The following is a 23,089-nucleotide window of genomic DNA, read 5'->3' on the forward strand; positions in this document are numbered from 1 at the left end:
AAAAAAAAAAAAAAAAAAAAAGGAAGGAATTTATTTGTGAGGAAGAAATATGGAAAACATTTGTGCTCCTCCTGTTTATGGAAGTAGAGGAACTCTACTCCCCAGCAGGAACCTTTGCCTCCCCAAAAAAGTCTTTCTGCCCGTGAGTTGTTGACACTACCCTAGGGCCAGCTATGTCATCCTGCTGCCCTTCATGCCTGGAGTTAAAAGGAAACTGGAGTATAGTAAACAAAAACTAAAGGTTAAGGTTGCAGAATCAGAACTAAGTCTAGGAGTGCTTAGCTGGGAAGAAACTGGTGGGAGTTGGAGATAGTGTCTCTGTTTACAGGGGATTTTACACAAAAGAGACAAGGTATTCCTTACTTAAACTAAGGTCATATTTTTAAAGTGGATTTCAAACTCAGGGACTGCGGTATAATGAAAAATTCCTTGGCAGAGGATGGAGGAGGCTGCGACCTCTCATTTTCCACTACAACAGTAACCCATGGTCATTGCAGACATTTTGGAAAATATGGAATCGTAGAATGAAGACAAATCAACCAAAACTCTATCATGCAAAGACTTCCACTGTTAACATTTCTTTCCATTCAGGATCTTTTTGCCTTTGCAGAAAGTGTCTTTTTAAATAGTTATTATAATACTGTATTTATATGATTTTTGTATTCTGCTTTTTTCCCTTAATGTTATACATAAGCATTTTCCGAGCAAAGTTTCTAAGGCAGCTTGCTCCTTGCCGAGAGAATGGCAGATGTGTTGTAGTGTACACTTGCAGTCAAGAAGTTCATCTCTGAGAAGGAAATGAGGGGCTGAGGTCCAGGGCATGGTGCAGTGCACACTTGGCACTTCTGTCTGTCCTCAGGCTGTTCACCCCTCAGGACCTCTGCCTCTGACCAGACCCCTTCCCCTCTCAGTTTGCTGGCCATGCACGCTGGAACTGAAGTTCTTGGGACCCCAGGTCTCCTTGGATGTTGCGGCCTGCTAGGTGAGGTCATGGTAAAGACTCAGACCTGAACCCAGGAGCTCTCTGCCCAGAGCTGTGCCCAGGCCTCTCTGGGTGCAGCCGTCACAGCAGTGGACTCAGTCCCCATGGCCACTGCCCCCAAACTGATTTCATATGAATGTGCATGTGTGTATGTGTGCGCGTGTGCATGTGCACATGTGTGCACATTTTGTGTGTTGTGTTGTAAAATACATATAATGAAAGTTACCATTTTAACCTTTTGAAAGTGGGCAATTCAATGATTTTAATATTCACCACTATTTAATTTTAAACGTTTTCATCACCCCAAAAGGAAAAGTTTTTATTACTCCAAAAGGAAACCTCATACCCATTGGCAGTCACTCACTCCTCATTCTCCTCTTCCCCCTGCTCCTGGTCACTGCTAATCCGCTCTCTGTCTCAATGGATTTGCCAGTTGTGCACATTTCATATAAATGGAATCACACAACATATGGCCTTTTGATCCTGGTTCCTTTCACTTAGCGTATCTTTGGGTTTTATCCATGTTGTATGGATATTGGCATACTGTTTCAAGTATGAATGCATGTATTGGCATTCATTTTCATGGCTAATAATATTCCATAGCCTGTGTATGCCACATTTTGTTTATCCATCCATCCATTGATGAACACTGGGGTTGTTTCTACCTTTTCACTTTTGTGAATAGCACTGTTATAAATATTTGTGTACAAGGTTTCGTTTGGGTTCCTGTTTTCAATTATTTGGGGGTGCCTATGTGAATTGCTGCTGGCTCATATGGTAATTTGATGCTTAACCTGCAGGGATCCCCAGGCTGATTTTGTCCCTGCGGAATGTGTTAAGGGAGCCTTGCTTTCCTCGGGCAGTGAATGAACCTGTGAAGCCCTTTCCGTCCCAGTGGCCCCAAGTTCATCTCAGAAACCCTCTCCGAAAAGTGCTATCCTTTCTACATCCATGGCCAGCCTTACCTGCTGGTCAGGCCAAGCCTTCATCTCTTCCTTTCCGAATGTGAGCGATGTCTGCCTGCTGCCAATGCTCCTTCTCCTCCTAAGCTAAGCTCCTGGGGTCCTCACCCCTATCTGAGCTAAAGCTTTTGTAGCAAAGAGATTAGCGAAGAGACAAACCCAGGAGCCATGGTCCAGCTCTCACCCTCCCAGGTCTGCAGAGGCCTTGTGGACTGCAGAGGTTTTTGCTAAGACTCTGACTCTTTTAATGACCTGGAACAGTTCCTCTGGGCCAGCCCTTTGGGGACAGGGAGGGGGGGCATGCGTCAGCCTGTTTCCTGGTGTCTTTGGATGTGTCTTGTCTCAGAGTAGGACATGATTTGATCCTGTGAGTGGAAGTGGAAATTTTAAGCTGTAATTGGAGTTTGGGATTTTCAAAAATAGAAAGAGATAAGAAAGAGGCTGGGCTTCAGCTGTCATCCGCTGTCCTCAGCTGGTGTTTTCCACATTGAAAACCTCCCCAATTTTCCTTCTTTTCCTTTCAATTACATGATGATACTTGAAAGAAGTACCAAGTTGGGGTTTTTTTTAAACATAAGCTTATTTTTTTTTCACTCTCCTTATCCACATAGTTCTTTAGTAGGAAAAAAAGATTTTAAGAAACTCCAATCTCTGCAAAGCATTTGGTAAATTTATATAAATCATAGCTTACATATTCTTCAAAGCCTTCTCACATGCCTTTCTCTCTTGTTTCCTCACAAAAGCCCAGTTAGAGAGGCAGGATAGTTTTGCAAATAATAGTTTGTCTTTCTTTTATAGATGAAGAAAAAGAATCCCCAGAACTGGCTGATTTACTTAAGGTCACACATATTCTAGATGGCAGAATCAGAATGGGAACCCAGGTGTCCTGTCAACCCAGGTGTCCTTGTCTTTGCCCCAAAATGTCACCTCTTTGAGGACTCCTCCCTGTGTTCCCCGCCTCTCCCTTCAGGTCAGGTTAGAGGCCCCCAGGCTGTGTGTCTATGCCCACATCAGAACCATCTACTCACCTGTCCTCACCTTCCCTAGACTGTGAGGTCTTACTCATCCTTGTACCTGCCACGATTCCTAAACCACAGTAGGTGCTCAGGAGTGCTGGTTGATCACAGGAGTGGACGTCTCTAGGAGCTTTTGATTGCCCATTCACAATATGGTTTTAATTACATGACTCAGTGGAGAAATGAGAGGCCTGATAGCAGGGGTGATAGATGGCCATGGGCTGATGCATTCAGCCTCTTGTAGTCGCTCCTGGTGAGGGTTGGATAGGAGTCGGGTGGAGAGTAGTGGCTTGAATTTGCTTGGAGGAGGGGGGAGGAGGGAGTGTGGTCCAGGTTCTGCAAGGGTTCCACCAGCTGTCTGCTTGAGCCTAAGCATGGACCTTGCTTTAAAGATACATCCTGCTGGGGCATGCACACAGAGAGCTCAGTGTGCCTTGGTGCTTTAATTGAGAGTCCCTCCATCACCCAGCCTACAGGAGGAGAAGCCATCTTGTTCAGCTGTAATTGACCCACCTGCTTGCTGGCAGCACTGACACAGTGTCCTTAGAGGGAGCTAATAGATGCCCTCTTTTAGCCAGCACAGATTGAACACCTGCTGCCCACCAGGCTTTGGGCCGGGGCTGAGGGATACAAAAGCGGAGCAGGTACTGACCTCCCAGGGCACTCAGAGAGGTCGTGTCCTGGCTTTGGTGACTCATTTAAAAAGGCTCTTGCAGGCCTATTCAAGGTCATAGCTTTATGTGTACTTAGTCCCAAATATCCCTCAGTACCTATCTGGCCTCCAAGACTCTCAGCCAAGCAGATGCCACAACTGAGCTATGACAAGAATAATAGAAGGACAGAAACCCTCAGAGCTTATAGGAGGAGTGTACCAGAGCCTGTTGCAGCCCTGGAGGCAGAGCCCATGCATGGCTTCTGGGGAAGTCTGTGACCAAAGTAAGCAACCAGCATTTTATTTTCCATTGCAGTTTTTAAATACTGGGGAAAGATTTTTTTTTAAGTCAAAGCAAAACAGGATTGCAATCTGGGGGTCCCCAAGACTACCCTCAAGTTTAATAATTTGCTACAAGGACTGAGGACTCAGAAAAACTGTTAGAATCATGGTTATGGCTTAACTATAGTGAAAGGATACAGATTAAAACCAGCAATGGGTAAAGGTGCACAGGAAGAGTCCAGGCACAAGCTTCCAGTTGTCCTTTCCCAGTAGGTTGTAGATACCACTTACTTCTCCTAGCAAGGTTGTGAGGCAACATCACAGAGTATTGCCAAAGGGGAAAGCTCCCCCAAGCCTTGATATCCAGGGTTTTTACTGGGGGTCAGTAAATAGACATGGCTGACTACCTCATGGTCTCCATGCCTTTCCAGAGGTCAAGTTGACTTGGTACCAGATGGCCCAAGGTCTTCACTATAAACCACATTGTTAGCATAGATTATCTGGTGTAACCCACAGCCCCAAGTAAACAAAGACACTCTTCTAGGCAGGACATTCCAAGGGGTTAGAGGTTACCTCCCAGGAGCTGGGTAAGGGCCAAACGTATCTTTGGGCATGATTAATTCTTTATTGCATAAGAGTCACAGAAGGACCTAGTACAGCTGCAGAGGCCCCAAAGCTCAAAGCAAAGGCAAAATCAAGACTTTGGCAGACATACAGAAGATATCTCTGAACTTCTGAGGTCATTTCAGAATTCAAGGAACAATTGTGTGTGTATTTGTGTGTGCATGTACAGGTATTTGTGTGGATGGTGGTGTGTGTGCCTGCAGTGTGTATCCATATGGATCCTGTGGACATATCCACAGACACACAATGACAGTGGCCCAAGAGCCCCAGAGGAACTGTGGCAGCTGGGCAGGTGCAGTGCTGACTGTGAATGAACCATCTGTGACATCCCAGAGGTAGAAGTAATGCATTGAAAATGAGCATTTCTTTCCATGTGGGCCAATTGGTTTTCAGAGGCACCTTGTTACTGTCAGAATGAGTCACATGTGGGAGGCTGAGGGCCAGATTAAGTCTGTGAACTTAAAATCGGGCACTCAGTGAATCTAGAGTTTAAAATAAGAAGACAACCTCATTTGGGGGAAAAATTGAACCAGGAAATTAAATGGCTTCAAGGAGAAACAGAGGTTCCTGCTTGTGCTGGCCAAGGGGTTGTTGGTGCAGAGGATTGGAAAAGCAGTCCTGCCTGATTCCTGGGGACCTGCTGGTTTTGATGGGCTGTCTGATTCCCATTTAGCTGTCCAAAAGTTTCGGTGTTCACAGCTCGTTGACACCTCTCTGAGCAATGTGGGGAGTTTTCCTCACTGCACATCGGGTACAGGGCTACTCACCCAGAAATGAGAATTTTGAAAAATACATATACAGTGGCTTGATGGCTCCAAGAAGCTGGTGACTTAGGCTTGCATATTTTGAAAATGTTTCCCACTATATGATTTTGATGCTATAGATGGGGTGGCCTGAGGAACGTAGCAAGTAATGAGGCTGGAAAGCTAGAGACGGGCCTGTTCTTGATGGTCTGGGATGCTATGCTAAGGAGTTTGTACTTATCTTAGAGGCAGTTAAAGTTTTTAGCAGCTGAGTGGCAGAGTCAGATTTGCAAATCAGAAAGACAACTTTGGCAGCCATATGTGGAATAAAAGGGGAAGAGCAGGAGATAGAGTGGGGTTGGGTTTAGGAGTCCACTGTAGTACTCCAGGCTTGAGCGGATGGAGGAGAAGCAGGCTGAACTCAAAGAGCAGTTTTGGAGTTAGAACCAGCAGGATTTGGTCTAGTTGATGGGTTGGGTGAAGCTTCTTCATTTAGTGCTGCGGGGAGGGGAGACAGGTGATGATTCTGTTAACAGAAATAGGGGAACTTAAGGAGGGAAGCATGTTTGGGGAGAAGACAATGAAGCCAACCTTTGAAGGGTGGGTGGAATTCACATGGAGGTGGCCAATGGCATATTGTATCTGAGTCTGGAAGCTAAGAGGAAAGTCAGGGCCTGGTACAAATTTGTGACTATTCATCTGCAGGGGACAATTAAAGTTAGGACTCTGGGCGATGCTGTTCATCAACTTATCCATGAACCACAGGCCTAGAATGAAGCATCATGGGTGTACGGTTTTGCTTCTTGGGGCTGCAGTCTTGGGGTCACCTTCCCAGCTGTATTAGTCCATTCTCACACTGCTATAAAGAAATACCGGAGACTGGGTAATTTATAAAAGAAATGAGGTTTAATTGGCTCATGGTTCCATAAGCTGTACAGGAAGCATGATGCTGGCATCTGTTCAGCTTTGGGGGAGACCTCAGGAAACTTACAATCGTGGCAGAAGGTGAAGGGGGAGCAGGCTGGTCACATGGCCAGAGCAGGAGCAACAGAGCAAATGAGTGGGGAGGTGCCACACACTTCTAAACAACCAGATCTCACAAGAACACACCTCTATCACCAGAACAGCACCAAGAGGATGGTGCTAAACCATTGATGAGAAATCCACCGCCATGATCCAGTCACCTCCCACCAGGCCCCACATCCAACACTGGGGACTGCAGTTTAACATGAGATTTGACTGGGGACGCAGATCCAAACTGTATCACCACCTGACTATGTCCTCTGCTTTCTAGAGCCCCATTCATGGTGAAGGCCTTCTGGAGCCCCTTCTTCTCGATTTCTCCTTTCTGGGTGTGCAATACTCCCCGGCCAGCCTCCATCATGTCCACCTTTCTTAGGTGGCCACTGTGGCAGGGAGGTCCCAGCAGTCAAGGAAAACCTCTTAGCATTTTAGGCATCAGAACTGCAGAGGTCCCAGTGCCCAGTGCCCAGTGCCCAGTGCCCCCTTTTATAGATGGAAAAATTAAGATCCAGAGATGAAAGGACTCTATGAAAGCCACAAAACTCATCTCTGGCACTACCCTCCCGAGGCCATCCCAAGCTCCCTGACTCCCAGCTGGGCTCCTCTCTATAAGCTGAGTGCGGGTCTGTTGTCTTACAGGACTACACGCGGGTGGTGTGCCCTGTGATCGATATCATTAACCTGGACACCTTCACCTACATCGAGTCTGCCTCGGAGCTCAGAGGGGGTGAGTCGGGCTGACACCTCCTCCCCAGTAAGGATTTTCTTTTCCTCCCAGTCACTGCTTTTAAGTGGAGAGAGTGAAGGAAAAGCTTAGTGGCTTGTCGAGAAAGCTCAGCCTGCAACCTGCACTATAATTACCTTAGCTTGGCCCTTACCACCAGGACTGTGGATGGAAGGGCTAGGGAGTGGGCAGCATGCTCCCAGCACCCAGAGCTCCAGGTCTAAGACTGGGCTCACCTCAGGGCTCAAGAACGTGATGGGAGCAAGGATTTCCCAGCTACATGCGGCCTGCATTGTTCTGATGCCAGCAGCGAGTACCACCCTCTCCTAGAGACATGTGATCATTCTGTTAACAGGAGTAGGGACCTTAGGGAGGGGAGCAGGTTTGGGGAGACCCACCCCAGCTCTCCACACAGGGCCCACTGTTGCCCCCACTGCAAGAATGACTTTTAGGTGGCTCAGGTAGGCTAGGAGCCTCTCGCCAACCTCCTGCTCACACCTTCCTGAGACTCAGTGCCGAGGCCCACATTCCATGACTATCCATCTTGTCATCCTCAGGCCCCACCCCTAGCTCTTTATCCTCTGCCCTTTGTTTCTAACCCTACACAGCAGGGAAGGCTCAGAGAGGCAGTAGTGGGTAAAGGAAGAGCAGGAAGCTGTGAACGGAGCTTTGACTGCCATGCTGCTGGTCAGCCTAAGGAAACCTGTAATCCAGGGACTGGCCTCTTTGAGACCTGCCTCTCCAGGACCTGGGTACATTCATGACCTTCTGGAGAAGGTGCAGAATGAGCAAGTGCTTTTGAGAGACCAAAACAAGTGGGTTGGTGCTGTGTTGTAGGGTTTGACTGGAGCCTCCACTTCCAGTGGGAGCAGCTCTCCCCAGAGCAGAAGGCTCGGCGCCTGGACCCCACAGAGCCCATCAGGTAAGTGGGAAGGGTCTGTGCGGGGGTGGGTGGACCATCGCCACTGAATCCTGTCGAGTGTAGGGAGGTGCTCAATATCAGATGTCAAAGCATCAAGCAGACAAAGGGAGCCCTTTGCCAGGCCATCTCCACTTTTGCCTTTATTTTAGGAGGTTTCTATCCTCTTGGGGACTTCTCGTTAAGGGGATGGGGGCTACCAGAGGCCGGTGCTGAGGTGTGCTGCCCACTTTCACACATGCCGTGATGTCCTTGTGCCTCCTGCTAATGTCGGAGCCCAACATTGGTTGAATGGTCCCATTGGGCCTCTAATGAGGGGAAAGATGGTCCTTTAGGGTCAAGAGCAAAGTCCCAGGGTCTTGGATGTCAGGATTCAGCCTAGGAAGATTGAGTCAGCCGCTGTTATAAGTGGAGGGCAATATGAAGGCCACTGTGACGTGTTCATAAGCACAGCTGCCCTGTTCTCTGCAGGAACATGACAGTGGCTTGAACTCTGGAAGCTTTGCTGGGCTGTGGATGGCTTTGTCCTGACCCACATTCTCTTTTCCAGGCCCCACTGTGACCCACAGCATAGGGTGGCTAGGGCTTTGCGTGGGGCCCGGGGGCCAGCTGAGGGCTTGAGGTAGAATAGAGCAATTGGCCACTACACAGGGGAGCCTGTGGTCTCAGCAAGTGGCCACCACACAGGGGAGCCTGTGGTCTCAGCATCAAGAGTGATGGTCTTGGTGTCCTACCTACTGGACAGTAAACCCGTCCCAGGCCTCATGGGAATACTTAAGCTAAAACAAACCTGCCTCAGGCGGAGCAGCAGGAGAATAAGAAGTGCAGGGATAGAAACAGAGGCCACTGGATTTCTCAGTCCAGATTAGGGATGCCCAGGACTAACCAAAGGCATCTCTGTGTCTCTGGTGTTGGCACATAGTAAATATTTAATCAGTTTTGGTGCATTGGCTTAAGTCAAATTGAGGACAAAGGGACTAGCAAGAGCCAAAAGTGGGAATATGAATGGTGACCTTCCAGATGGGGGTGGGGACTCTGAGAATTCTACTGTGGGGCAGGACCTTGGTCTCATCTACGTGACGGACCCTCCTTGCTCCTCCAGGCTTCTCTATTTGGACAGATACCAAGAAGGAGATTGGAGCCAGATGGCACCCAGGACAAAGTCCTTCATGTCTAAAGGGAGAGGGACGAGGAGCTTCTTCTTATGCTGAGCATCACACAGCTCATATCAGCTCCTCACCAGGGGCAGTGCATGGTGTGGGCGTGGGAAGAGCAAAGGGTCAAGGTGATGCTGTGCAGCTCCCATGGGGTTTTCCTGCCTCTATCCCAGGGGTGTCGTTCTCAGGACAGGTTCTCTTCTTGTGGGACAGCTCTGCTCATCAGAGGGCACTTGTTTCCCAGGATGAAGCTAGTTCTCAAGGAACAGCAGGATGTGGCAGCATCAGGAGACCTGGGCTTCTGACCAGCTGTCCATCAATTCCTTGTTTGATATGGAAGAAAACTCCCTTCACCCTCTGGATCCACTGAACGGGGGCCAGGTCTTTGATGGCTTGCCCACCTACCCAGCCACTGATTATTAGCTTGGAATCTGTTCCCCTCCTGCCTTCCTTGGTAGCCCCTTTTCAGGCATTTCTCTGGCATCTCTCCAGGGAAGGTTGGGAACTGGGGCCAAGAAAAGGAAAAAAAATATGAGGGTGTGTGAGTTTGCTAGGGCTGCTGTAACAGCATACCACACACGGGGCTCCTTAAACACCTGAAATGTATCATCCCACAGTTCTGGAGGAGAGGTCTGAGATCAGGTGTCCACAGGGTTGCTTCCTTCTAAGGGCTGTTCTAAGCCTCTCTCCTTGGCCAATAGATGGCCGTGTCTTCCCTGTATCTCTTCACATCCTCTTCCTTCTGTGTGTCTGTCTCTGAGTCCAAATTTCCCCTTTATATAAGGACACCAGTTATATTGGGCTCATCACCTCATTTTAACTTGATTACCTCTGTAAAGACCTTGTCTCCAATTACAGTCACATTCTAAGATACTGGGAGTTAGGACTCCAGCATATCTTTTTAAGAAGGAATTCAACCCATAACAGAGGCATAAAGAGGAAAGAAAAGGAGAGATAGCCCAGTTTCAGGAAGCAGATGTGCTGCTACCAAGTGCTGCCTCAGCCCTTCTCCTCTGCATAGTCGGTAGCCCACTGTCCCTTCTCCCAGTAACAGAGGTCCCAAGAGAGCCCTGCTGTGCAGATCCTGTGGAAGAGGCTGGGGGAAGCTCCCCGGGTCATCGGAATAGCTGGGGTCCGGAGTGAGCCCTGTGTCCCCATGGGAGGTATGCTAATGAGTGAATTTGCTGGTCTGCAAGGTCAGGAGATTGATAATCACAGGGAAAAACCCTGGAGCTTGTTCTCATTTTAGGTAACTGGAAAATGTACTGGCCCTTCTCGAGAGGAACAGAAATGGGAAGGAAATGAGAGTTTTCTTCCCCTAGTGGGGTTTTCTTTCCCCAAATGGGAAATGGGTATTTCAGACTCAAGGGGCCGAAGAGTTTGAGAGTGATCCCCCCACTAGAACTGATCCCCTCTCTTTTTCTCCCAAATGCACAGGACTCCTATCATAGCTGGAGGGCTCTTCGTGATCGACAAAGCTTGGTTTGATTACCTGGGGAAATATGATATGGACATGGACATCTGGGGTGGGGAGAACTTTGGTGAGTCCCTGCCTCTGCATCCTGACCTATGCTGTTCTATACACCCTGGGGGCTGGGGCGGGGACCTCTGTGGTTTTGGATCCAGCACCAAACTGTCAGAGAGTCACACGTGCTTGGGATGAGGTCTTGGGAGATGGTGAGTTACTCTTTTGGGGTAAAGCCAGTAGGGTGCCAAAGGAATAGTTGTTGGAGGGCGTTGATAACAAGGGAATCTCTCCATGGGGCTGCATGGATGTTGAGGACCGGGAAACACGCTCTGACAGACTGTTAGGGGAAAGCTGAGATGCAACAGCCAGGAAGACCAAGGAAGAATACCAAGTGTGAGGGGTCAAGTACCGGCTTGAGCTAGGAGTGATACACTTGAAAATTTGGAGTTGGAAGGAGCTTGAGGAGAAAGAATGAGGAACAGGAACAACAGTGACATCCATTAACATCCATTAAAGTCTGTTGGCTTCTTTGATTGCAGCACTCAGTTTTGGATAATGAGGAGGGTCTGGGGATATTTCGCCCTTATCTTATAGTGGGAGAGGAAGGGGTGAGGAAGGGGGCTGGGTTACAGGAGCCAAAACTGTACAAACAGATGGTTGAGTCCGGTCATGGTGGTATAGAGCTGAGGCTTGTAGCCACAGGAGAAACAGCACAGTCAGAAAGACCCATTCCATCTAGCTAGTGATACTTAATACCTCATTTCCCTTGGTATTAAAGGTGTGACTTCAGGATACTACCTCTACTTCTTGGGGTTGTTAAAAGCCCTTGAAGTAAGTGTGTAAAATCTTGACACCATGCAGGCATAATACATGTCAGTTCCTTCCAGCAGGTGAGACCTAGGAGATCACTAGGAGAGAAGCTGCAGGAGGGCAGGGGTTGGGGTCCATTTTGTTCCTGGCTGTCTCCAGTGTTTAGCATAGTGGCTGCCAGGTAGGAGGCCCTCTGTAACGATTTGTTGAATGAACACATCATGGTAGAGTAAAAGGAAGCATCCCAAAGTGTCGGGACCGTCCCCTGTCTGGGCACGGTGGCACATGTCTGGCACGGGCTCTCTGAGCAGGGGTGCAGGCCAAGAGAATGATCCATGGGGCACATCCCAACATTTAGCAGTAATCCATGCATTGTCCGCTGCCATTGTTTTCTCCTGTTTCTGCCTCCAGGGTGTTTTATGGCTTTCTCCCTCAGTCACTGAGAGTTATTTCCTGGAAATTTATGGCTTCTGGCCTGACCCACAGCATCTGTTCTCCCAAACTGGGCAGTGTAGTGAAATGCATCAGAAAAGTCAGTCTCCTGCCATACAGGGTCCAGACTGGATGCCCAGCAAACAAAACAGAAAAACTCCCCAACACCCGCACAAAATCGAATCCCTTCCCTGGGACCCAGCCCACGAAGGCCTTCTGGAGTGTGATAGGGTGCTGTCGGTGTGGGGTTCGAGGCTGGGTCTGCCTGCACCAGCCCAGGAGAACTTGGAGCAGGTGGACCTTTGGTGTTCTCAGTGGGGCAGGGATTTCTCTCTTATGGGGCGGAGCCCATTTTTATGTCTTGACGACCTCAGTATTTCTTATAGTTAGTGATTTGTTCCAGCCTTTCTCTCAGCCATCAGATGAATCTTCTCTACAGCATTTCTTATAGACCGCAGCCATCCAATCTCTGCCGAAATGCTTCTTATAGTGATGCATTCACTACTTCACAGTTTGGCATATTCTGTTGTAGATAAATTTTTTGTTGAACTATTAGAGAATTCTTCTAAGTCAAAGCCCAGCTGCCCCATCTTCTGTCTGTCGGGGCTTGTTCTGCCCTCTTGAACTGCACAAAGTGAGTATGATTCTTCTTCCACATGGAAGTTCTATTTGGATTCAGGCAGCATGAATTTCAAGGATGGCACAGTGTGGTCCATTTTGGTATCGGTAGCAATACCTTTCCTTATAGCAATGTTAACGCACATCTGCTCAAATCAAGTAGCAATCTCATCTAGCTGGCTTCCGACTCTTTTGGCATCAACAAGGGCTGATTGGAATAGAGAAGTTGGAAAGGGTGCGGGGAGGTGTGGGAGAGACATTTACAATCCATCACAAAATTTTTAAACCACAAAAAAAGCACTGCCAACAGCTATCACAGGAAACACTTCGTTTTTCCCCACCCCAACATTCCATTATGTTATAGCCAGCTAACAGCACTTTGAAAGCCATTTCTGGATTTTGTTTTTGGCATTTTATATGCCAGAAAATGCAGTGCTTTTCCAGTGGTGGCTGTATCACATGGACAGTGTTACATCAGCAGGTGGGGTTAACAAGGCACCTGAATACGTGAAGGGGGAATTTGAAAGAGGGTCTCCGTGAAGATCAGGGATTTGGATGGGGTGTGCGGGTGATACTCCAGCTGCGAAGGGGAGGTGGCACTAAGGGGTGAAGAAAGGAGTCCCGGCTCCAGAGTGTGGCAGGAGGGGCCTCCTACCCACCAAGTCACCAAGTCCTGCAAATCAGCTGACCTCAGCATCACTCACATCCATCGCTTTCTCTCCATCTGCCCCAATACTCTCCCCAGTGGTCCTCCATCTCTATTGTACTATGGAATCTGAGCTCTCACACCCCGGCCAAAGTGCTTGTTTTGAAATGTAAACCTCCCCGCCCCTTCCTGCCTGGCATTCTCAGTGGCTCCCTCTTGTGCTAAGGGGACACCCACGCTCCTCAGCTGGATCCCTCCCTCCCATGACCTCGCCTGCCTCTCCAGCCTCATCAGCCTGCTCCTGCCTCAGCCTTAGATCCAGAGGTACCAACAGAACCTCCCACCCTTCCCAGAGTGAGCCCAACCCGCTATTAGGACCTAGCTTCCCTTTTCTACCAAACTCACTCTGCTGCAGAAACTGACCTTCTGCAGGACTCAGCCCTGGGGCCACCTCCTCTAGAACCAGGAAGCTTTCCCTGCCCTACCTCTGGCCCACCCTCCCTCACTGTGCACCCTTCAGCACCGGGTTCTCTTCTCCGTCACTGCACAGAGCCCTTGTATGTGTTTGTCTCTTTCTTCGTCTGTGCCTGCCGCCCAGCCTTCTACCAAACCTGGGGCTCCTTACAGGCAAGATCATCCACCTAACTTCTCATTCTTGAGCCAGCAATGGTAGAAACTGCTCACTAAATGTGGGTGCAAAAAACCAGAGACTGAATGGGAAGGGGCTTCAAGATGGGAAGGGCAATATATATGAGGCTCCTTTTAAAATAAGTTTCACTGGATTAAATGGAACCCTACAGAGACATGTTTAAGGATTCCCTTTAAACACAATAGCAGCTGGTAGAGACCTCTTTCCTTTCTAAGTAATAGAATTTCTGTGTGTTCCAGACATGTTTGCGTATGTCGTGTTGTCTTTATTTCACAGCACAAAGATGCATGAGATGATTGGGACAGGCCCTGGCCAGAGTGACTGTGACCTACTCAATAGCATGTTGCCCCCGCCCTACCCCGTCTTGGTTTTCATGAGTTAGAAGCAGCCACTGATGGATTGGCTGCCGTGGCCATGTGAAAGCCGTGTCTCACACACTCACATGCCCTGACCTCAGTGCCACCATTTCCAAAGTATTTCTAAGGTGAGCTCAATAGTTTTGATCATTACATGTGCATTTCAGCCTATGAGCAGATGTTAGGGAAATGTGGCTTTTAGATTTTTTTTTTTTTCAGAAGTTGATTTGCATTAAAATTGGATGCTTAAACTGCAATTTACATAACACAGTGTACATGTAATGTATCTACTTTGAGCTGCATCCTACTTTTAGCTTTTGGTCTTTAGAGATAAAAGGAATCTGTTAGAGAGAGAATACGTGCGTACGTGTGTGTGTGTGTGTGTGTGTGTGTGTGTGTATACGTGCACAAGGAATCTGTTGCCCTAGTGTAAAGTCTGTGTGTGTGTGTGTGTAGGGGTGTGTGTATGTGTGTGTAGGGGTGTGTGTGTGTAGGTATGTAAGCGGTACATATTTCCAAAAAGGAGCCCTTGGCACATGTATGAAGGGCAAATATTGGATTCCTGAATTTAGAATGGGGGATTTCCAAAGCACAGCAGGCACAAAAGACTGCTGAGAAGAGAGGGTGAGTTGGGGCCCAGAGAGGAACTACCACCACCTGCTGTCCCAAAATGTAGTCAGGGACACCAGGCTATGTCAGGCTCGGCTCTCCTGAGTGTGTGAGTATGTGTGTGGTGGGGAGTGGGTGGGTGGGTGAGTGTTATGGGAAGAATGTGGGCTGTGGAACTAGGTAGGCCTCAGTTTAAATCCTATAAACATCATTAAGCATTCGTAGGCCTGAGTTTAAATCCTGTAACCATTGCTAGGCACCCTTGGGAAAGTTACTTCACCTCACTGAGCCTGTTTTTAAGTCTTTAAAGTGGAGATTGATCCCTATAATGGGGACAACAGCTGCCTCCAAAGATATCCACACCCTAATCCCTGGAACCTGTCAGGATGTTACCTTCCCAGATGTGTTTGGGGTCATTAATCAGTGACCTGAAGGTAGGAGATTATCCTGGCGTTTCTGAGTGGACCCAATTTAAACACTTGAGCCCTTCAAAGCAGAGAACTTTCTGAGGCTGGAGGCAGAAGAGAAGTAGCAGATGAAACTAGAGAGATGTGATGCCCAAGAGGGACCAACCACAGCTGCTGGAGGGGGCAACATGGAAGTAGCCGAGAGAGACCCCAAGGGTGACAGCCACGTGGAAAAGGGAACCTCAGTCCTGCAACCCCAAGGAAAACTGAGTTCTGCAAACAACCTGAATGAGCTTGAAAGTGGATTCACCTTCAGAGCCTTCAGAAAGAAGCCATCCTGTTGACACCTTGATTTCAGCCTGAGACCCTAAGCAGAGGGCTCTGCCAAACCCACCCACTAAGTCTGTGGGGATTTGTTATTGCAGCAGTGGAAAATGGTAGTAGGCCCCACGTCACAGGGCTGTTGCGAAGATTAACTAGTTAATGAAAGTGCCTGTGCTCCACCAGGGTGAGCTGCCTTCTCTTTCAGAGAGCAAGGTTTGTTAAACGAGGATTATGTGTGACCTGCTGGAGTAGTTTATTCCTTGACTTTCTCTTTCAGCCTCACCCTTTCTATGATTGGTGGCTCAAGATTAGGGACATGGTCTCATTTGAGAAGAGCATCCAAGTGTGATAGAAAGTCAGCTTTTCCCCCAGATGGAGAGTAAGGCTAATGCAGCCAGCACTCTGTTCCTTGTCTGGGCTACTGGCTAAAGCCGCATGCCCAAGGGAGACCCCTTGAAGCTGTCCTTTCCTGCTGCTTCTCAACTTCCCTAAGTGTAATTGAGTCCCATCAGACACTGGTTGCTCTGTTTGAATAGAGAATATGGAAAGATAAAGGTGTCACCTGGCATTTGCAATTGTATGGCCATTGCAGATCGTGGCATGCCTGTGGTCAATACTTGTCTAGAGTAAGAGGTGTGGATGGAGACTTGATTGTCCCAGCCATGGGTGAAATGTAATTTTGCTCAAAGGTTCAAGGCGATGTTTTGTGGGCCAATAAGATTCTCTCTACTCAAGTCCATTCGTTCATTAAAGAGTAATAACAGAGCTTGCTTTCGAGCCCAGCAGATGCTGGGAACTTAAAAATTACTGAAAGGCAAGGTTCCCCATTGTACATAAATATGTGTGGACTTATGAATGACAATAGCCAGGTGAGTGTCTGTTTCTCAGACAGAGGTTTAAACTTGGCCAAAAGTAGAATGGACAATGCGATTGTATATACAATACACACACATATATATTATATGAGGCTCCATGTAAAATGTGGTACCCACGTGTAATAATTCCCTTTGCCTTTGTTTAGAAACCAGGCTATAAAACGAAATTAGAACCTTGACCAGTATGACCAAGCAGTGGCATGTGAATAGTCGTGGTTTGCTTCCTGGAGAGAAAGCTGCCCCTTCTCCCCTGAATTCCTGTCCACCATTCATGGGCTTGCCAGGTAGAAGTTGGTTCTGGTGAAGGGCTGGGACCCTGGGAGGAGTGGTAAGAACTACTGATCAGCTGATGGAGAGACAGAAGGAAAGAGGGGGGAATGAAGGGCGGGAGGGCAATTTGCTCTCAAATATTTACCTGACGCTTAAAGAAAGTAAGATTATAACAGTGCCCCGATGAGGATGGAATCATTACACATCTCCATGCCTGGAATTCAAAGTGGATTTGGGTCTCCGTGAGGCGGCATTCATCACCAGGGAGATTATGTGGGCGCTGACTCAGCAAGAACCCCCTGCAAACTCCCTACACAAATTTTTTTTTTGTTCCCTTCTCCCTCACTTCAGAAATGATGACTCTGCAGGTGCTGCAGCCTCGAAGATCAGAGGCCCTAAGCTGCACCTGGAAGGTCCGCCGCCTCACACATGAATCTACAGCATTTCTGATAGCACTTGTGCAAGCCCCTTCACAAGACCTCAGGACTGCAAGACTGTCCCAAAGGTCTCAGCAGATATCTGTGAACCACCAGGCCTGGCCTGCAGTCCTGAGAGGATACACATCATTTCCTTGGAGTCAGTGATGTAGATAAGGGTAGAGCACCTGTATAGCTTGGGTTTTAAATATCCCGCATTGTCATCCCTATAAATCATCACACTAATCTGAAAACTCCAAGCCGCATCCTTCAGACTGCCTCTTGACTCTGGCAGCAGCACAGCGATCCATGTCAAGACACGTGCCTCCAATAATTCCAGGCATAACAATCTGAACTCCAGAGTAGAGACACTCTTAACTCATCTCGGCTGCAAGTTCCTCTGGGCGGCAGCAGCTGGCCCGAAGGAGACCTGAGATGGACATCCTTTAGGACTGGATGAGTGAGTTGACAGGGTAGGCATGTGACAGCTAACTATGTATTTGTCACTCTTGTTAATTTGTGAGTGCCTTGAAGTCGGTATCTTTGCATCCACAGCTGTACTGGCTGGTGGAAGATGTTCAGTATGGAGGCAGGGTGGTGTTGGGGGAAGAGCATGGATTTTGGAGTTGGGGAGATGTGCTTCCATGCTTTTGAATGTCACCAGCTCCTCGCTCTCAGTTGTCCTATCGGAGCTGCTTCTGCATCGCAAAATAGGAACATTAATAACAATGGAGCAGGGTTGTTAGGACTAATCAGCTACTGCCTGCCTGGCCCAGAAGTAAATGAAGGGGTCATTTTCCTCCCACGGCTAATGCTTGCAGAATTGCAATACTCAATTTTTGTACTAAGGCAACAGACATAAGAAAATTAGAAGGAGGAGGAATGTCTTTAGAGGAGGCAGGGCTGCAGCGGGCTGTGGGAAGATGCTGAGGGCATAGGAGATGTCTTGGGTGTGATAATGTCCTGTGCACCTCAATAGATGCCTCAGCCAATCGTGGGAAGTTGGTGCCAGAGCCTGGGGCAGAGTTGGGGCTGGTAGGATGGAGGTGAGTCCTCAGCATAGGGCAAACTCTGGGAGCAGAGGCAACAGCAGTGTCAGGAAAATGCTTAGAGGCAGAGCGTTGAGGGCATGTAGGAGAAGAACATAGGGAGACCAGAAGGAAGGTAGAGAAGGGTCAGGGCCAGGTGCTGGCCTAGCTGGGGACCTGTGCATGCCTGTGGCAGAAGGGAGGGGTCAGTAGATTCAGAGAGAAAGAAAGAGCTGGGACAAGGGATCACAGGAAAAGAAACAGCTAGTGGGGAATGGGGGTGGGGCATGGGGTGGAGGCACAGGTTGGAGGGATTCACTTTGCAAAGGCAAAGGGACATATGTCTCATTTGAATACAAGGAAAGGAAGAGACTGTAGATGAAACCCATACATATCTTTAGAAGAAGGCTGGCACAAGATGTGTAAGTTAAATCTAGCGAGCAAGGACTCCATCTCTAGTGTTGAGGAATTGGAGGGTTTTCCATTTTGGGAACTGGAGCAGGCCCTGTTTTGAGTCTCTGGAGAGGAGTTGATTGGAGCACAGACATGAGACTGAAATTCACACGTGCTGACACAACTCCACGCACCGACCTCCAGGTTCCTCTATGTGCTACTGCAAGATGGGGATGTGGGTGCCAGGCAGTTGGCTGAGCTCACTCTTTGCTCAATGACTCATGTGAAAAATGATTCAAATAGTGCCCCAGCCAAATGCCAACTCCCGCTATACCATGGGACTTTATGGAGAGTCGAAAACAAGTGTGAAGTGCAGACATTTCAGGTATCTCGTGCAGTGTGGCAGAAGATGGGAAGAAGCATCTGTAAGTCGTCTAAGAAATTAAAAGGGGGCACAGGTGGGTGATGTCTATGTTTTAACGAGATTGGCTTCAGAGAGATGTCTCATAATAACTGCTGCTGATCTTTCAATCACACTTAGCATTTACACAGTTGTTCTCAAAATTCTGTTTCATTTGATGCTGACGGCAGTCCAGGGGAGTGTTTTTATGACATTTGTTTGACGTAAGAGTAAATCAGGCCTCCGCGAGCTTCAGCAGGTTACCCAAGGTTGCAGCTAGCCAGTTACTGCAGACCTGGGCCTGCTGACTGTGAAGCTAAGTTCTTCCTATTCCTTTCCCCCATGTTATTGCCATGATTCAGTAGCAGTCACGAGAAGTCCTCTCTTCCTCCTTGAGTCTACATGGTCCCCACCCTTAGGAGAATCCAGGCTTCCCGGGAGTGAACAGCAGTAGGCAGAGGGGCCGGTGCAGAGAAGGTGATAGAGTAGGGCTAGTGAAGAAAGTCTTACCTCAGTCCAGGGGCCTTTCCAAGGAAACGTGGGAGGAGACAGGTAGATGACAGGTAAGAGTGTCTGGGGACAGGTGAATGAGAGCAGGGTGCAGGACGCACATGTGATATGAAGGCCCCAGAATACCTGCCTTCTTGTTCCCTGCCCCTAAACACCCAGGCTGCTTCCCCATAGCCCCTCACATGGGCAGCCACACATCTGGGCTTGACTTCAGAAGCATTGGCCAGACCAGAATACCTACAGATCAGGGGCTGCCTTTTCTACCAGCGACAGGCCCAGTGGGATGCAGGAAGCAGGCTGCCCTCGCCGTGGTCAGTTAGGGTGTACATTATCTGTAGAAAATTTAAGAGCAATATTAACACTAACAGTCATTCTGCTTTTGAATGTCACCATGCACTGGCAATTTTAACCAATGGCAGTGATAAAATCCCCTCCTTCCCTCCTTGGTATGCCACTGCTTCCTTCTCAGGGCAGAAGTACTACTTCAAGCCAGCTCGGGTGTAGTCCCAGGGAGAAATACACTCATCACAACTGCCTCTGCTAACTCCATCCCACCCACCTCCCTGAGGGCCCATAGCAGCAGCCAACCAGGAAGAAATGGGTGTGTGTACAAACCTAGGGGACACCAGCAACAACAGCTTTGAGGCTTCCAGCATTTTCTAGAGCTGCTTTCAGCTCTAATTAACTGCACAGACTTTCTCCTCGTGGGTTATGATTCAGGTGGCTCTTCCCCAGTGGTAGAATTGCATTCACTGTGGAAGGAACTTTTGTGGACACCTTGCCCTGAGGCCTTCTGGGGACTCAGTCCCCTCTGTTGCATCCTTGCCATGGTTTTCTAGCCTGTCCCGAGTCTTCTCACAATGGTCACCTGGTCCCTGATTGTTAGAAAATTCTCCTGTATTCTCAACTGAAATTTCTTTCTCTTTGGTCCTGACTCTAACCCTCTGGGATCACAGGGAGTGCATCTAACCAGACTTCCACAGTGAATTCTTTTGCAAGTTAGAAGGTAATTCTCTTGGTGCCCCAAGGCTCCTCCTTTCCAGGCTAAGACATTGCAGCAGAGCCCCTGCCCCGCCATGCTGGCCCCTGAATATGCTCCAGAGGCCAGCGTGCTGGTTGGTACTGTTTCCCTGCTCACTTATACCACCCTCCGAAGTGTTAGGATTATTCCCATTCATGGATGGAGAAACTGAGGTCTCTCAGCCAGTAGAACCTACAGACTGGCTGCAGAGTCTGTTCTTTGGCCTCTGTGGGGCCCTCACCGTTTCATTAGACCTGGGGCCTCAAAGCTGGAGCAGCAGTAATAAGAGGTCATAGGAGGGGCGTGACTGTCTTGCAGAAATCTCCTTCCGAGTGTGGATGTGCGGGGGCAGCCTAGAGATCGTCCCCTGCAGCCGAGTGGGGCACGTCTTCCGGAAGAAGCACCCGTACGTTTTCCCTGATGGAAATGCCAACACGTATATAAAGTAAGTGCCCAGGGGCTCAGTGCGGGTGGGCAGCAGCACAGGCAGCCATGGCTGGGCGGCTGCTGGTAAGGGTTGCAGCCATCCCTGGTGCTCTGTTAGGCTGCCTATGTGATTTGGACTGGCTGGGGCTGCACCTTGTACTACCCAGACTCTGCTTGGGTAGGGAGGGCAGGCCTGTCATATCCAGCATTAGGGCCAGAGACTTCCCTAATACTTCTGAGGCTTTGGAAGGCCCCACATGAGGCCTCGTGGGCTTCAAGTCACCCATCAGTGCCCTTCTACAGGGCATGGGCTCCCGATATTTGGGGTTATGTAGGATGGAAGAAGGCAGCCCTTTTTACCTTGGAGTTCTAGAAGAGCCGCTGCCCCACCTTCAAGCTAGGTCACTAGGGGAGAGGTCTTTGGGCAGATGCAGGGGAATGGGAAGGCCCAAGGGATGTAGCTTAGGTGCCTGCTCCAGGGCCTGGCCAGCACAGTCAAAGGGTCCAGGCTGGAGCAGGGCCTGAGACCCTGGGCTCCTGTCTGCTGTTGCGCTCTCTTCTCCTGTCTAGGGGGTGGTTCTTACCGGGACTCAGAGACCCAAGGGTGCCCACTTAGGTGTTCCCTGCTTCCTCCCTTCATCCACTCTTTTTTCCTCGATTTCTCCTCTTTCGATCTTTCTCTTCTCCTTTCAGAATAATTTGTTCCATCTTTGCCTCTTTTCCTCTTGATTCTCTCTCTTTCCCCCACCCTCTGTCTCTTGTCATCTGATAGCTTCACTCCTCCACTTGGTCCCCTCTTCCTTTTTTTCTGTCATTTGATCTATTGGGGTAGGGGGAGCTGTGTCATCACGTCCTGACACAGCCACCCCAACACAGCTGTCCTGGAGGAGACATGGGTTTGAGCAATGGGAAAATTGGCCACACCTTTTGCAAAAACGTGAAGGGCAAGGGTAGGGCAATGAGAAAATCAGCAGGCCAGGAAGCAGTGGGGAACAAAGGCAGGGTTGCCTCAGCTCTCAGGTTTTAAAAAGGAAAGGTGAGCTGGGGACGTCTGGCACAGGGAGGTGGTGGCTGTGCAGGAGCCATGTGGCCGCCTGGAGGGGGGCTGGCCTGGAAATGAGGGGCAGAGCCTGGGGCTCCAGACAGTCATTGTCTTTGAGACTGGGTCCTGGCCAATGGACATCCTGCATGCCACTGGTAGGTCATTCAGTTTCTACAGGATTGTGGCACGGATGTCTGAAAAGCAGCTTCCAATGTGCTGATGGCTCGGCAGTGGAAGGGGCCAGGGAGGTGCTGTTAACTGCCTCTGGTGCCCCATGGACAAGGCTGTGTGTGCATAAACTGTCATTGCAGGTCCCAGCTTAGAAGGGCTTGCCACCCTCTTCTCTTGAATGCCTGTGCGCTAGAATTAGCATCTGAAAGAGCACCCCCTTTTCAGTTAGGCCCCAAGTTCCCTTACTTGACCGTAGCAGATACCACTGCTGCCCAGGCCACCAGCCACCTGACTGTTTTCTGACATCTTTTCTCTCTTTTCTGGGGCTCTTTCTAGTGCCCCTGATGGCTGAGGGATGTCATCCTTAGTGTCTGTCTCTCTCTCTGTCTCCTTTTCTGTGATTTGTGGGGTCAGAGTCAGGGCAGATAACCTGATTTTAAAAACTAGAGTGCTAGCAAAAAGTCTGGAAAGAGAAGCCTGATTACTTAGTTATTTACACCTGCAGCAGGCTAACTGCACGGCCTGCAGGAAGACCTGTGTGTGCCGACTTTCCCCTTGGAGAGCTGGGACCTGAGCACTTCCACTATGGTAAAGGACAGAACCCGGGACAAGAGCCTGAGGACAGCCAGAGGCTAGATGCCCGCGCAGGCCTTGCCTTTGCACTCTTGGTTACTGGCAGTGAAGGAATGTGTCGGGTTCCTGAGCCTTTTCTCCCTATTTCTTTGAGAGCCACAGAAGTTCAGTTTCTGGCATGATTTCCCTGGTCTGTATCTTTTGGGGGAAAGGTTTGTTGTTATTAAAGGTGGGCATCCCTAATCCAAAAATCTAAAATCCAAAATGCTCAAAGATCTGAAACTTTCTGAGCACCCACATGATGCAGCAGGTGGAAAATTCCACACCTGACCTCATGTGACGGGTGGCAGTCAAAATGCAGGCAGACAACCCACAGTTTATTCAGCATCCCCAAGGGAAAAATATAATTACCTTCAGGCTGTGTGTATAAGGTGTATGTGAAACATGAATTAATTTCATGTTTAGATTAGATGTGAATCCCGTCCCCAAGATATCTCATTATGTGTATGCAAATATTCCAAAAGCAAAACAAAACAAAACAAAAACACCCGAATCCAAAAC

General features: G+C 48.9%; 1 protein-coding gene across 2 annotated transcripts in view; it reads left to right on the forward strand.

The window, feature by feature from the left end:
- The window catches only part of GALNT14 (polypeptide N-acetylgalactosaminyltransferase 14), a 237,259-nt gene that overhangs the window by 194,681 nt on the left and 19,489 nt on the right, over positions 1–23,089 (forward strand). For both annotated transcript variants that reach the window (XM_011972547.1, XM_011972546.1), the window contains 4 exons: positions 6,924–7,011; positions 7,846–7,930; positions 10,522–10,625; positions 20,635–20,761. In XM_011972547.1, coding sequence (XP_011827937.1) covers positions 6,924–7,011; positions 7,846–7,930; positions 10,522–10,625; positions 20,635–20,761 — 404 coding nt within the window. The remainder of the gene's footprint in view (positions 1–6,923; positions 7,012–7,845; positions 7,931–10,521; positions 10,626–20,634; positions 20,762–23,089) is intronic.

This window comes from Mandrillus leucophaeus, unplaced genomic scaffold (genome assembly GCF_000951045.1).
Source record: "Mandrillus leucophaeus isolate KB7577 unplaced genomic scaffold, Mleu.le_1.0 Scaffold13, whole genome shotgun sequence".
Taxonomy (NCBI): domain Eukaryota; kingdom Metazoa; phylum Chordata; class Mammalia; order Primates; family Cercopithecidae; genus Mandrillus; species Mandrillus leucophaeus.